A 16180-nucleotide genomic window follows, 5' to 3' on the forward strand; every position below is an offset into this window, starting at 1 on the left:
GTTGGTTAGTTAAAGGGGTTATCCAGGAAAAAACATATTTTTTTTTTTATATATCAACTGGCTCCAGAAAGTTAAACAGATTTGTAAATTTTTTCTATAAAAAAAAAATCTTAATCCTTTCAGTATTTATGAGCTTCTGAAGTTGAGTTGTTCTTTTCTGTCTAAGTGCTCTCTGATGACACGTGTCACGGGAACCGCCCCCAGTTTAGAAGAGGTTTGCTATGGGGATTTTCTTCTAAACTGGGCGGTTCCCGAGACAGGTGTCATCAGGGAGCACTTAGACAGAAAAGAACAACTCAACTTCAGAAACTCATAAGTACTGAAAGGATTAAGATTTTTTAATAGAAGTAATTTACAGATCTGCTTAACTTTCTGAAGCCAGTTGATAAATAAATTTAAAAAAAATTACTGGATAACCCCTTTAAGAGGATTTTGCTTTCTTTTTCTGTCCATAGAATCGGATCAAGGTCTGTGGTGAAAAATCCATTAGGGCCACCCCATAATACCGCCATATAATGCCTACCTAATAGGGCCATACTCTGAGTATATATCAGTACCCACGTAATACTGTCATTTTGTGTCTACAAAGTAGTGCAATACGCTAAACCTATGTGCCATAATGAAGCCCCATAATATTGCCCTATAGTGTATATATAATAGTGCCATATAGTAAGCACATACCAGTTGCATACAATACTAACATAATACTCTGAATATAGTACAGACCGTAAACCTTGGCACTGCAAACTCTATATATTTCCAGGCTAGCTCTCCGGCACGCCCGCGTCCTGCAAACAACAATATGGTGCTCACCGTTAGTTAAAGGGGTACTCCGCTGCTCAGCGTTTGGAACAAACTGTTCCGAACACTGTAGCCGGGAGCTCGTGACATCATAGCCCCACCCCCTCATGACGTCACGCCCCGCCCCCTCAATGCAAGTCTATGGGAGGGGGCGTGACGGCCGTCACGCCCCCTCCCATAGACTTGCATTGAGGGGGCGGGGCGTGACGTCATGAGGGGGTGGGGCTATGATGTCACGAGCTCCCGGCTACAGTGTTCAGAACAGTTTGTTCCAAACGCTGACCAGTGGAGTACCCCTTTAACAGCCTTATTCATGTAGTATAGAACACTGAAATAGAATGCCAACCTAATACTCTCCAATAGTGCCTATATAATAGTGCCATATAATGCCTATGTAACAGTTCCGTACTATAGCATAATACTCTGCAATGACAAAGTTCCAAAGATGCGTCTCGCCTTTAAAGCTGCCAACAAACTATGAATCATCTTCATGTAGTGAGACCAATGGGGTTTTTTTTAGCAGGGGATCCCCTTTTTGTGGCTATTTGTTTTCATTTATTTTATTTTTGACCTTTCCTAGTGAAAACCCCCCTTAGTCACGACTAGGTTTTCCCTAATGATGTTGTGTAGAGGGTCCGCCGCTGTGCTGGTTACTACATGGACGATCAGGACACTTGTTTTTACTTCCCCTGGTGTAAAGACAAGAGAACGGAGAACAGATCTGGTCTACGATTCTTGTAGGATCCAATGTGAGCAGGTAAGTGATTGATGTGATCTACTTATCATTATTCTGCATCATCCTTTCCTTCCTCAAATGACTGATGGTTTATGCTAATAATAGACAAAACCATTTTTGAAAACTTTTATGGGTATGTCCATCACTGATCATTAATTTACTATATAAGATATAAAGTAACAATGTGCAGTCACTGTGCACATACATTACCTTACTTATCCTGTACTGATCCTGAGTTATATCCTGTATTATACTCCAGAGCTGTACTCACTATTCTGCTGGTGAGGTCACTGTGTACATACATTACATTACTTATCCTGTACTGATCCTGAGTTATATCCTGTATTATACTCCAGAGCTGTACTCACTATTCTGCTGGTGATGTCACTGTGTACATACATTACATTACTTATCCTGTACTGATCCTGAGTTATATCCTGTATTATACTCCAGAGCTGTACTCACTATTCTGCTGGTGAGGTCACTGTGTACATACATACATTACTTATCCTGTACTGATCCTGAGTTATATCCTGTATTATACCCCAGAGCTCTACTCACTATTCTGCTGGTGGGGCCACTGTGTACATACATTACATTACTCATCCTGTACTGATCCTGAGTTATATCCTGTATTATACTCCAGAGCTGTACTCACTATTATGTTGGTGGGGTCACTGTGTACATACATTACATTACTTATCCTGTACTGATCCTGATTATATCCTGTATTATACTCCAGAGCTGTACTCACTATTCTGCTGGTGAGGTCACTGTGTACATACATTACATTACTTATCCTGTACTGATCCTGAGTTATATCCTGTATTATACTCCAGAGCTGTACTCACTATTCTGCTGGCGAGGTTACTGTGTACACATACATTACATTACTTATCCTGTACTGATCCTGAGTTATATCCTGTATTATACTCCAGAGCTATACTCACTATTCTGCTGGCGAGGTTACTGTGTACACATACATTGTGTCTGGCATAAATGCTTTAAAACAAATTTGGACACTTGGCTGGCAGGTTGTCAGGTTTGTGACGCCAGTAGTAGGGTTTTAGTTAGTTTGTGTGACTGATTTGTCTGAGGGTTGTAGTGTTTGGTGGCTGAAGTGTAACAACCCTGTAGTAAAATGACAGTTCCCACTAACTACTACTTAAAATAAAGCAGCTTTCTGTATCAAAGCCCCAGGAAGAAATACCTCAAAAGCTAGGATTTATGGATAACAGCTTGTTCTTTACTGATGTTACAGATCCAATCTAACAAAAGACGGTGATGATAATACAGACTGGGAATATCACATTTGATAGACACATTAGGTAGAGATAGCTGGTAGTATGTGACTGTCACAGTCCTTGAACAATGTGAAGAATATAGACTTGGGAATTGTTTGACTTTTAGTCCTCCTGAGTAGACTGGTTCTCTATCCCTAGTGGTACGTTCTGGGTTCAGAGACATGTGGCGGTTCTTGCCTGTCTCACACTGTATTTTAAACTAGACTAGATATATATGTAGAGTAGCCTATATGAGTATATAGGAGATATATCGATGCAAAGACAATATATAATGCTTTGACGGTATTGAATATGGATATATTGCATCAGAATAGAACCTTGGGGTATTTATCTCACTGTATTTGCAGGATGAGATTAGGCACTTCAGACTTTAGACTACAACTTGAGACTTGACTTTAGACTGACTTGACTTGGCAGTACTTTTATTCCGATAGCTATCCAAGTGTGAGTGCGTATTCAAGGGTCTTCACGCGGGTGTTCCGTTGTAGACTTTGCAAAGTCTCCCTCCTTCACCTACATTTCCTTGGGTTACTCTGAGACGTCACTGACATGAGGACATCCATAAGAAAGACTCCAGATGTTAGTCAGTCACTTTGGAAAGGCCAGCCCAGAGAATACTCGGACCTAATCCTTCCTTTTTAGAGGGCTTGTCTGTTTTGCTCATGCTCCTAAAGAATCTTCTTGTGTTGGTGCTACCCCTGTAGCGGGACACACCAAAAGGGTTGCGACTTGTTGCCTAGACCTTGAATATTGTAGTTGGAGGCAGACTCTCATGGTAGGTTTGAGACTTACTGCTGGGTTATGATCAGAGCCCAGAGCCTAACTCACTAACATGTGCTTTAGGTTCCTTCCCTGTCCCTAGAGACTGGGGCGGAGACAGCACAGCCCTTAGGCTTTAATTAGGTAAAGGGTGGACAGGTGACATGTAAAGATTAGGATTTTGGGTAAAGACAGTTAAAGGGGTACTCCACTGCCCCAGCGTTCGGAATATTTTGTTCCGAACACTGGGTGCGGGCTGCGGGGGTCATGATGTCATAGCCATGGCCCTCAATGCAAGTCTAAGGAAGAGGGCATGGCAGTCACCCCCCCCCCCCCCCCACCTCCCATAGACTTGCATTAAGGGGGCGTAACGGGACATCCCAACCCCCGCACCCAGCATTCGGAACAAAATGTTCCGATAGCTGGGGCAGTGGTGTACCATTTTAATCCCTTGCACTTGTATTGACGGAGTGCATGCAGGGACACCACAACATTACTTATCCTATACTGATCCTGAGTTATATTCTGTACTATACTCGAAGCTGAAATCTCCCAGCATTCCTTTCTTGTTCAGTATCTGTTCTGAGCTCTTATCTAGTAGATATGGAGGGATGACATAAAAACATATGTTGGCAGATAAGAGCCTTTGACCCATCTAGTTTGCCCACTACAGATATTTTGAAAACTATCCTACAAATGTTATTATTTCTGTCATTTGTGTCTTAAATTTTCTTCTCATTTCATTACTTTTAGAATGTTAAACACATCTGGAAACTTCACGACCTGCCAGCCTCAACACATTGGCATCATCATCCCAATTTCCTTGGGCGTCATCTACTCCATTGGTTTTGTGTTAAATTGTATCAGTTTGTGGATATTCTGGTTTCGAGTAAAACAATGGAACTCGACTGTGATTCTCCAGTTCAACTTGGCCATCTCCGATGCCATCATCACCCCGGCTGCTCCTCTGATCATCATCTACTCTTTGACCGACAACTGGACCTTCGGAACCTTCTTCTGCCAGTTTAAGGTCTTCCTCCTCAGCACCCACATGTATGGAAGTATATATTTTCTTACGCTGATCAGTGTTCACAGATACTTTTCAGTTGCCCAAAATGTTAAAAGGAAGGCCTTGACCACAAAGCCATTTATCACAAAACTTTGTATCATTGTCTGGTGTTGTCTCTTCGCACAAGGAATTCCATTTTTCTTTGTTCTAAAAACATCTGAAATTCACGGAGTCACGAAATGTCTCAGTATACATCAAAACGATCAAGCGGTTTTATTCTTTGTTTGGAATGGTGTCATCCTCTTCTCAGGTCTCCTCATTCCTTTCACCATAACCTTGGTCTGCTACAGTCTCCTGAGTCGATATATCCTCAACGTGAATCCAATGAACACTCTCACGAACGTCATGGTCTCCAAATCCGTGCAGATGATATTTGTCTCCTTGATAATCTTCATTATCTGTTATATTCCAGTCCATATCACCAGAACCGTGGGGGTTACTATCACCTTGTTCTTCCCAAACATGTGTTCTTTTCTAGAAAAGGTTGAGGTGGCCTATTACCTCACCTGGATGTTATCGGGAACAAATTGCTGTTTGGATCCTATTATATATTTTTTTGGTTCAGACAGATTCAATAGCACACTCACAGGACGGCAGAGCTTACGGCAAAGACAAGACGGTAAAGATAAACCAGATGGAAGCTTCAGAAGATCATCACCATGGTCATCCCTCGAGCAAGACAAAAACCGATTGTCCTTTGCATGAAAGATTATTATTGCAAATTATTTTGAATACACTAAATCATCACAATGCAGAACTGACCAAATCTTTTTTGTCTACATATTGTTATATTGTTTGAAGTCCTGTTCTTTTGGGATGTTATGCCTTTGATGTGGCACAATAAAGGACTTACCGATAGCTGAAGCCAATATTTGGCTCTTACCAAAACCAAACAGCTTATGCCAAATTCCGAGGACTATAAAAGTTCTTCAACTGTTCCTAACATACTAAACACTATATATAGTAGGTGTCCCTATTTATAGACCCTCACAGCCGTCCCAGATAAGCATACACTAGGTCTCATAAAGGTGTTAGATTGGTAAAAAGATGTCCGAGAAATGGCATGTACAGAGGTTTTCCACATAGGATTATTGTTAGAAAAATGAATAAATAAAGCAGACGAGATGGGAGAGACAAAGTGGGATTGGTTGGTTAATACGGAGCTCTGCGAGTTAAAGTGTATCTGTCAATAAAAAGACATGTCCTGGGAACATGTCAACATTTTTTTTATTGGTCATGGTCTGAGTGTTCAGACCCCGACGGATGACAAGAACGAGCACAGTGCTGTCTATAAGACCAGGATGGTGTCATCCTGAACGGTTGGGTTCAGAACAGACCCCATCGATTACATTTTTTTTATAGATATCTGATACATGGCAAAAGTTTTTTTTTTTTTTTATGACAGTGTCCATTTAACCCCTTAAGGACAATTTTATTTTTGCATTTTCGATTTTTTCTCCTCGCCTTCTAAAAATCATAACTCTTTTATATTTTCATCCACAGACCAATATGAGGGCTTGTTTTTTCAACCAGTTGTCCTTTGTAACGACATCACTCATTTTACCATAAAATGTATGGCGCAACAAAAAATTATTATTATTTGTGTGGGGAAATTGAAAAGAAAACCGCAATTTTGCAAATTTTCAAAGGTTTCGTTTTCACGCTGTACACTTTATGGTAAAAATGACATATTTTATTTATTCTATGATACCCTTGACTACATACATTTCTATTATTATACCGCTTAAAAAAAATCTCAAACTTTTAACCAAATTAGTAGGTTTAAAATCCCTCTATTTTGACGACCTATAACTTTCTCATTTTTCCGTATAAGCGGCTGTATAAGGGCTTATTTTTTTAGCACCGTGATCTGTACTTTTTATCGATACTGCATTTTAAATCGCTTTTTATAATTTTTTTTTAATGTGATGTGACAAAAAAGCAGCAATTTTGTACTTTATTTTTTTTTTTATGTTTACGCCAATTTTGATAGTTCGGACACTTACGCACGTGGCGATATCAAATACGTTCATTTTTTAAAATGCTTTTTGGGGTAAAATGGGAAAAAGGGACTATTTACATTTTTATTGGGGGAGGGGATTTTTCTAATTTTTTTTCATTTTTTTCCCCTTTTTCCCCCACTTTTTATAGCAATCATTTGATTGCTAATACTGTTCAGTGCTATGCATATGAATAGCACTGATCAGTATCAGCGACCGTCTGCTCTGCTCGATCTCAGACCAGAGCAGAAGACCCCTGGAGGCAGGTAACGGGGCAGTGCCGCAGGTGATCTGATCATACATTTTAACGCCCACATTGCCGCAGATGCCGTGATCTGTATTGATCACGGCATCTGAGGGGTTAATAGTGGACATCAGCACGATCGCTAAAGTCTGCCATTACCGGCGGGTACTTGGCTGCTGATGGCAGACGGAACCTGCCGTGCATGATGCGAGCACCGCTCCGGTGGTAGCGTCACGTACAGGACGTAAATGTACGTCCTGATGCGTTAAGTTCCAGGGCATGAGGACGTACATTTACATCCTGTGTCTTTAAGGGGTTAAGGCAATGAAGTAACACAGAAGCTTCAAACAACACACACTGAAGACGGAGCAGGTTTCCAGCTTTTTATTGGGTTGTGCACTGTTTAGGAATTGTATGTTTAGTAAAGTAGAATAAATTATAACAACAAGTAATTTCATGGAGATAGCATCTGTCGTTTTACATTGTATCTTCATCTTCACCTGGATTCTGTAGACACATGGTCCAACTTGACTACGAGTGACCCCTGACAGAGCGCCTGTTTATGTCTATAGCTAGCAGGTCCCCAATACAAGAAGTCATTGGCGACTGAAGAGCAGAAGGCATCAGATAGTATAGCTGGGGGGTCCGAATGTTCAACAACATAACTTTTATTAAAGAAAAAGTGTCATTATAAGCGGAATAGGACTTTCCAACATAACCCAATAAATAACGTTTCCTACAAGAAGAAGAAACCCTCTTCTCACTTCCCCCAACAAAAAAACAGGAAGATCCAGTGGCTGGTACTTACTGTACATGACATCAAAATTGTGTACACATCACTTTCCACAGCTGTCATTGTCGGACGCTTGTCGCAGAATTGTGAACAGGTCAGTGTCATTGCTTATACCTTATTTGTATCGGTTTCCTTTGTCTCTTAAACATAAGCAGAGAAAAAATATCCAGTGATTAACATGGACAATAACAATACTAAAAATAGAGATATAAGATTATAGGTGTGATTGTGGAAAGACTGCAAAGGTACTGAGGGTGCAGCATTGGGGGCTGCCACCATACTACGGGAAACCAACAACCAAAATGCAGAGTGGAAATATTGTTAGGTCATATGAAATGCAACAGAGTAAGAGCAATGAGTGCTGATTCTATGCCTAGTGATTGGCTACAATGGAACTGCAATGGGTGCTACATCTATTCCATGTGAAAGTCTACAAGAGAACTGCAATGGGGGTGTATTTATGCCATTTGTCCCTTTTTTCTAACTTGGTTAATTGTCAAACATGCTTTTCATTGTTACTTAGACTTACCTTGAAATTAAAAGATATTATAGGTCATAACAAGTAGAATTTTGTGTTTTTCAATCTTAAAGCATTACTGTCATTAGTAAAAAATAAAATAAAATGCTTAAATCAGTGTAGTAATGTGCCCTAAGACCTGTATGCATAATATGCATGTGCTAAAATGTACAATACCTTTTGATCTATGCGTTCCTGTAATGAGTCTTTCTTATTTCCTCTCAGATTCTGGGGGTGTTTCCCCTGGAGCATGATGATCTCCTCTCCACCCCCCCCCCTCCCCTCTTCCTTGTATGAGGTCTACACAAACATTTTTTTACACTTGTAGAGGTTTCTGCCTAAATCCATGCTCTAAATAACTCTAATGCAGCCATGCATGATCTATATAATAGTTTAGCACCTTCTATTGGTTGTCACTGTGCACGTGAATACTTCTCCTGAGGAGGCTGCAAGCTGTCTGCATCTTGTCTGGATCTCACAGGTGTTCTCCTCACACAGTAGAGAGCTGGATTATACACTGTACTGAGTGAACAGAGGAGAGCGAAAACCACGCCCTCACTCCCCCTCCCTTCAGAATTTTGGTCCTTTTCTTGGTAGTGCGGACCAAGGAGCCCTAGATACCAGGGTTCGTTTTCAAAATTTAAAAGAGAGAGACCCCTAGTGGCCATGTTTTCAAACATTTATTTCACATCTTTAGTAATAAACATTTTTTATGAAGTTATCAAGAAAATGCTTAGTTTTTAAGGAAGTAATAAATGGAAAAAAGTTGTTTCTAACGACAGTAACGCTTTAATCGTTATGTGATATTATAGTCCATATGTAACAGCTTTCAATAGGCGGGTAGATTAAAAAAAGTGATAAACTTTATCCCTCCATGGCACAAAGATACGATTCAACCCATGCAAGGGTCTTTTACAGCATGGGTTGACTTTGTTTAATCTACCCGACTTTTGGAAGCTGTTACATATGGACTTTAATATGACATAATGGTCAAGGTTACAAAACACAATTAGCTATGCCCTATATTATGTTTTATTTTCAAGGGAAGTCTAAGTAACAAAGTCTATTTAGCAATGAATCAAGTTAGAAAGAGGGGCAAATGGCATAGAGACACCCCTCTTGCAGTTCTCTTGTGGGCTTTAAAGGGGTACTCCGGTGCTGAGCGTTCAGAAAAAATAGTTCCGAAAGCTTAGAGCCGGCGTCGGGGCTCGTGACGTCACGGCCCTGCCCCTTGAGACATCACCCCCCACCCCCTCAATGTAAGTCTATGGGAGGGGGTGTGGTGATCGCCACGCCCCCTCCCATATACTTACATTGAGGGGGTGGGGCATGATGTCACGAGGGGGCGGGGCCATGACATCACGAGCCTCGACGCAGGCTCTAAACTTTCAGAACTATTTGTTCTGAACGCTCAGCACTGTAGTACCCCTTTAACACAGCAAAGAGGTAGCACCAATTGTAGTTCAATTGAAGCCAATCACAGAGCATAAAAACAGCACCCATTGCGGTTCCTCTGTAGCATTTTACATGACTTCTTCAGCTGGACAAGAGGTGATCACTGAAGGGTGCTCTGATCACATCCTGTTTTCTGCATTTCAGTCATCCACTATCTGTCGAACTAACTTACGCTCTTTCTTTTGTAACTTCCTGGCGGTTTTGTCTTGCTTAATTAGGAAATCTTAGATTCTAATAAAATCAACTATATACTGAACCTTGAGTTACCAGAGGATTTAGAAGGGGAAGCAACGCTGATGTTATCTGTAATTTCTCATTTTCAGCTGAAAACTTCATTCGGGATGGAGAACACTTCTACAAATTACACCGGGTGTCAGCCGCAAACAATTAATCCTTTCATCCCGATCTTCCTGAGCTTCATCTTCTTCATTGGGTTTGTGATGAACTGTATCAGTTTGTGGATATTCTGGTTTCGAGTAAAACAATGGAACTCCACAGTGATTCTCCAGTTCAACTTGGCCATCTCCGATGCCATCATCACCCCGGCTGCTCCTCTGATCATCATCTACTCTTTGACCGACGACTGGACCTTCGGAACCTTCTTCTGCCAGTTTAAGGTCTTCCTCCTCAGCACCCACATGTATGGAAGTATATATTTTCTTACGCTGATCAGTGTTCACAGATACTTTTCAGTTGCCCAAAATGTTAAAAGGAAGGCCTTGACCACAAAGCCATTTATCACAAAACTTTCCATCGTTGTCTGGGGTTGTCTCCTTGCACAAGGAATTCCATTTTTCTTTGTCCTAAAAACTTCTGAAGTTCACGGAGTCACGAAATGTCTCAGTTTCCATCAAACAGATCAAGCGGTTTTATTTTTTGTTTGGAACTGGATCATCCTCTTCTCAGGTCTCCTAATTCCTTTCACCATAACCTTGGTCTGCTACAGTCTCCTGAGTCGATTCATACTCAACGTGAATCCAGTGAACACTCTCACGAATGTCATGGTCTCCAAATCCGTGCAGATGATATTTGTCTCCCTTATCATCTTTATAATCTGTTATATTCCAGTCCATATCACCAGAACCACGGGGGTTACCATCACCTTGTTCTTCCCATCTCTGTGTTCTTTACTAGAAAATGTTGAAGTAGCCTATTACATCACCTGGATGCTATCGGGTACCAATTGCTGTTTGGATCCCATCCTGTACTGTTTTGCCTCAGAAAGGTTTAAGCACACGTTCACGAGCTGGTGTAGTTGTCTTAAACGTGGAAAAGGTGAACAAATCACGTTGATCGATACCACAAGTACCCAAGTAGAGTCGGCTTCAGAACAACCTCGTCCTCTCCCAACTGGGAGCACTACCGTTTCTCATTTGCCAGCGGAGGGTGAAAAATGACTGTAGCTACCAGGACATGCTGAGAGTTGTACCACAATCCACCTCCAAAAATGGAACTTCAGGCGCTGAGGGACCAGATAGTAGTATAGGCAAATAGCTTTATTCCCCGCATGCCGAGAGTTGTAGTTTTGCAATAGCTGGACCTCTCCTGACTTAAGACCACTCAAGAATATTATAGCTAATAATAGTCCAGGCCTAAAAAGTCTGAGGAATTTATGTGTAAATAAATTCTTAGAATGACTGAAATGACTGTTAAAGGGGTACTCCGGCCCTGAGACATCTTATCCCCTATCCAAAGGATGTCTGACCGCGGAGGTCCCGCCACTGGGGACCCCCGCAATCTTGCATTCGACACCCACCTCTTTGAGCTGCACGCCATGCTGCCAGCTCACAAACTGCCAGGGCCGGAGTATCATGACGTCACGACTCCGCCCCTGTGTGACATCACCCCCTGCCCCCGCTATGCAAGTCTACGCCCCCTCCCATAGACTTGCATAGTGGGGGGGTAACGTCTCACGGGGGCAGAGCCGTAACGTCACGAATCTCCGGCCCTGTGGTTGCCACCCGGCTGTTTGTGAGCTGGCACCGCGGCGTGCAGCTCAAACAGGTGGGTGTCGAATGCAAGATTGCGGGGGTCCCCAGCGGCAAGACCCCCGCGGTCAGACATCTTATCCCCTATCCTTTGGATAGGGGATAAGATGTCTCAGGGCCAGAGTACCCCTTTAAATATTGTCAACATTGCATTGTGGTCTCATTTGCAGAGCCGTGGAGTCGGGAAACCAAAAGTACCACTCCAACTCCTCTGTTTTCACACTCTGACCCGAACTCCGACTGCATAAATGACCCATGTAAAATAATTAATAATAATAAATGTACTATAGTAAAATAAGCCTTTTCGTCAACTATGAAACTTCAAGTCAATTACACAATATTAAAGTTATAACATATCATAATATATAATAATAAGAATACGCTGCACTAAAACTGACTCAAACTCCATGACGCTGTGTAATTATGTAGGATGATGTATGTGATGTATATAATAATAAAGAACTTTTTTAATGAAATATATTTGGTTTCCATGTTCATGTAGAGAAAAGTTCCTTTTTAACAATTTAGTCAGCAAATTAAAAAAAAAAAACAGCAGCTGTCTGATCGTGGGGGTCCTGGAAGCTTGGAGCTTCCGTGTTCATGATGTCACGCCTCGCCCCCTCCATTCATGTCTATGTGTATGTTTATTTATTTACTGTATTTATTTTTCTACTTTTTTTTTTAGTGTCCCACTTAGGGACCTTTGAAGATGCAGAAAAAAAGAAGTTAGTGAGACGATTATCAGGGATAACACGGGGGGGGCTGGGGGATAGCATAAAAAAATGAATGGACCTGCTCACCTTTAAAGGTAGCGCTACACAGGCACCACACTGATCAGCGTTTTAGCAGGTCTCCGGTCCGGTGTATCGAGAGCAGCCAGCCGTCAGACCCATCAGGGACGGTGTGGAATGCAGGAGAACAGATGTGGAGAAGTGGAAATCCCGGCCGGGGGTTCCTTTCTTTCCAAGAAAAATCCAACTTGGGCAGGTAGCACTTCACCGACGTGATGACACGGGAGTCAGGTGTAAAGTTTAGGTACTTTTTAGTACAGATCATAAAAAGTACAATACAGGTGTGGACAACACGTTTCGGAGGAGCTCCCTTCTTCGTCAGGTCCTTGTTACCTTTAGGTAAAGCAATCACATCTTGGGGTCTCAATGGAAAACAGAGGGAGCTCCCTCCCTCTGTCAACGCAATCGGTGCTACAGTCACACTGACCACAGCATGGAAGGGGTTAACTGGCAGGGTTGGAGCGCAGCTCCACTCCTGACAATTGCGGCAGGTGCCCGGCGATATGCAATCGCCCGCCATGGCACCGTGATCGTAAATGGACCTATATAAATATATAGGTCCATTTGCAGGATGGGGTAAATATAATATAATGGTCAAGATTACAAAACACAAATAGTTATGTCCTATAAAAATATTTAATTTCAAGGAAAGTCTAAGTAACAAGAGAAACATGTTTAACAATGAACCAAGTTAGAAACGTGGGGAAATGACAGAGAGACACCCCATTGCAATTTCCCTCTAGCTATTCTTATTGCATAAAAGCAACACCCACTGCGGTTCCATTGTAGCATTTTACATACCCTGAATATATTCCCCAGTATAGTTTGCTTGTGGCTTTCGATCAGCATGGTGTTAGTCCCCATTGCGGTGCCCTAAGTACCCTTACAGTACCCTTGTATGGGTTAAAACTTTGTACCTGTTTGCCATGGAGGAATAACGTTTTTTAACTTTGGTTAATCTACCGGCCTATTGGCTGCTCTTGTGTATAGACATTTTAATCTTTGTTCCAAAAGCTGGAGCCAGGAGTTCGTTACGTCATAGCCCGCCCCCTCATGACATCACGCCCCGCCCCCTCAATGCAAGTCTATGGGAGGGGGCGTGACGTCTGTATTTCATACGATTAGTTCATTCATTCAGATCTAGGATGTGTTACCTTAGTGTTCCCTTTATTTTTTTGAGCAGTGTATATGGAAGTATATATTTTCTTACGCTGATCAGTGTTCACAGATACTTTTCAGTTGCCCAAAATGTTAAAAGGAAGGCCTTAACCACAAAGCCATTTATCACAAAACGTTGTCATTGTCTGGGGTCGAACAAGGAATTCCCTTTTTCTTTGTCCTAAAAACTTCTGAAGTTCAAGAAGTCACGAAATGTCTCAGTTTCCATCAAACAGATCAAGCGGTTTTATTTTTTGTTTGGAACTTGGTCATCGTCTTCTCAGGTCTCCTAATTCCTTTCACCATAACCTTGGTCTTCTACAGTCTCCTGAGTCGATTCATACTCAACGTGAATCCAATAAACACTTTCACGAATGTCATGGTCTCTATCTATCTCTAGATCATATTTGTCTCCCAATCATCTTTATAATCTATTATATTCCAGTACATATCACCAGAACCACGGGGGTTACCATCAATTGGTTTTTCCCATCTATGTGTTCTTTACTAGGAAATGTTGAAGAGACCTATTACATCACCTGGATGCTATCGGGTACCAATTGCTGTTTGGATCCCATCCTGTACTGTTTTGCCTCAGAAAGGTTTAAGCACACGTTCACAAGCTGGTGTAGTTGTCTCAAAGGGGTACTCCAGCGCTAAGACATCTTATCCCCTATCCAAAGGATAGGGGACAAGATGCCTGATCGCGGGGGTCGGGGGGACCCCCGTGATCTTGCACGCAGCACCCCGTTACAATCTTGCCCCGGAGCATTTTCGCTTCGGGTATGATGACTGGCGATCACGGGGCCGGAGCATTGTGACGTCACGACTCCACTCCCCGTGTGACGTCATGCTCCACCCCTCAATGCAAGCATATGGGATGGGGGCGTGACAGCTGTGGGGACTGATTGTAACGGGGTGCTGCGTGAAAGATCACGGGGGTCCCCAGCGGCAGGACCCACGCGATCAGGCATCTTATCCCCTATCCTTTGGATAGGGGATAAGATGACTTAGCGTTGGAGTACCCCTTTAAACGTGGAAAAGGTGATAAATCTGATGATACCCCAAGTAACCAGGTAAAGTTGGCTTCAGAACAACATCGTCCTCTCCCAACAGGGAGCACTACCGAGCCATGTTTCTCATTTGTCAGCCTAACTGTAGCTACTGTAGCTACCAGCACATGCTGAGAGTTGTAGTTTTGCAATAGCTATATCTGTCCTGACTGAAAACCTCTCAAGAATGCTTTAGCTAATAAATAGTCCACGCCTAAAAGGTCAGAAATAAATAATGTTTGTGAATAAAAAACATACAAATAAAAAAATAAAAAATAAATCAACAATAAGGATCTCAGTTCGGCTTGAGAAATAGATAACTAATTTTTTCATATAAATATCTTGGGTTGACTGTCGGTCAATTTTCCATTTTCATTTCCCTTTTTTGAGACATTTAAGAAGAGAGAGTCTTAAATTCACTGTGATGACTGTTCCATACTGTCACCTTCGCATTGTGCTCTCATTCACAGGGCCGTGGAGTTGGTGAACCAAATGTACCAATTCACACTCTGTAGTGAACTCTGACTCCTTTAAAACCCATGTATGATCATTATTAAAGCGTACCTGTCATGGTGCAAAAAAAAGAAAAAAAGGGATATGTTACTCAGGACCCAATCCTGATCATGTGCATATAATGTTTAGGTGTCTCGGACCTATATATCCAGAGATAGAAGCATTTATCTGCTGGTGAGTTACTTTTTCATTGTGCAGGCAGGAGGGGGCGTGTCATCTCTCTCCCTCACAGGAGCAAGCCTGGGCAGTCAGCCAATCAGTACTCTCTACTCTGTAACCCTTTCCTCTCTGGTTTTATGCTGTGTCATGTTACACAGAGGAAGATGCTTGGAGTTTGCCTGCAGTATTCAGAAGATATTATGGTGAATTCATAACAGGATAAAATGTATAAATATAACAATAGATCTTTATAAAATTAGTGCAAGGATTTTTTTATATAAAAGTACAGCATTTTTATGACTACATGTTCTATCTGTTTTATCTTCTCCTAGTAAAGCTGGATGCTAATCAGCATAGCTGTCACTATGTGTGTCATTCATCTTTCACAGACTCCTGAATGTCTGATCAACTTCTTTGTCATTCAGGAGTCCGAGAAAGCTTTGACCATTTCAGCATGCTGGGAGTTGTAGTTTAGTAACAACTGGAGCTGCAGTGTTTGTAAATAACTGTGTTAGAGCAGTGTTGCCTCCAGCTGTTGTAAAACTACAGCTCCCAGCATGTCCACACATCCTTTATCTGTAGTTTTGCATACACAATAGAAATCTCCTATACTGGATACCGGTATGCTTTACGGCTGGTATCCAGTATGCTGTAAAATCTAGACTAGTCTGTCTGGCTAAAAGACAGGCGACCCATGGTGGTGGCTATTTTGAGCTTGAATTTCAGGTGAAAATTTAAATTTAAATAAAATTTAAACAGGTGTATATTGTGAAATGTCATATTATAATGAGTCCTGCAATATATGAAAAGTTTTAACAATGACAGTGCCTCTTTAATAATA

At 41.7% G+C, this 16180-nt stretch overlaps 2 protein-coding genes and 1 pseudogene across 2 annotated transcripts; all 3 read left to right on the top strand.

Moving 5' to 3' along the window:
• Positions 1 to 1107: 1107 nt before the first annotated feature.
• On the top strand, positions 1108 to 5661 carry LOC130291286 (lysophosphatidic acid receptor 6-like). Its single transcript, XM_056539879.1, has 2 exons — positions 1108 to 1558; positions 4354 to 5661. Exon 2 carries the CDS (start codon positions 4355 to 4357, stop codon positions 5372 to 5374), a length of 1020 nt encoding a protein of 339 aa, XP_056395854.1. The 5' UTR covers positions 1108 to 1558; position 4354; the 3' UTR covers positions 5375 to 5661.
• Positions 5662 to 7555: 1894 nt separating this feature from the next.
• Positions 7556 to 11356, top strand: LOC130291129 (lysophosphatidic acid receptor 6-like). The gene is made up of 2 exons (XM_056539583.1): positions 7556 to 7800; positions 10002 to 11356. Exon 2 carries the CDS (start codon positions 10020 to 10022, stop codon positions 11073 to 11075), a length of 1056 nt encoding a protein of 351 aa, XP_056395558.1. The 5' UTR covers positions 7556 to 7800; positions 10002 to 10019; the 3' UTR covers positions 11076 to 11356.
• Positions 11357 to 12672: 1316 nt separating this feature from the next.
• LOC130291458 (P2Y purinoceptor 4-like) lies at positions 12673 to 14275 on the top strand (annotated as a pseudogene).
• The last annotated feature ends 1905 nt before the right edge of the window (positions 14276 to 16180 follow it).

Source organism: Hyla sarda, chromosome 9, assembly GCF_029499605.1.
Source record: "Hyla sarda isolate aHylSar1 chromosome 9, aHylSar1.hap1, whole genome shotgun sequence".
In the NCBI taxonomy this organism is placed as follows: Eukaryota; Metazoa; Chordata; class Amphibia; order Anura; family Hylidae; genus Hyla; species Hyla sarda.

Excerpts from the sequence above, each read along its gene's own strand:
- LOC130291286 (XM_056539879.1), top strand. The coding sequence starts at position 4,355 with ATGTTAAACACATCTGGAAACTTCACGACCTGCCAGCCTCAACACATT.
- LOC130291129 (XM_056539583.1), top strand. The coding sequence starts at position 10,020 with ATGGAGAACACTTCTACAAATTACACCGGGTGTCAGCCGCAAACAATT.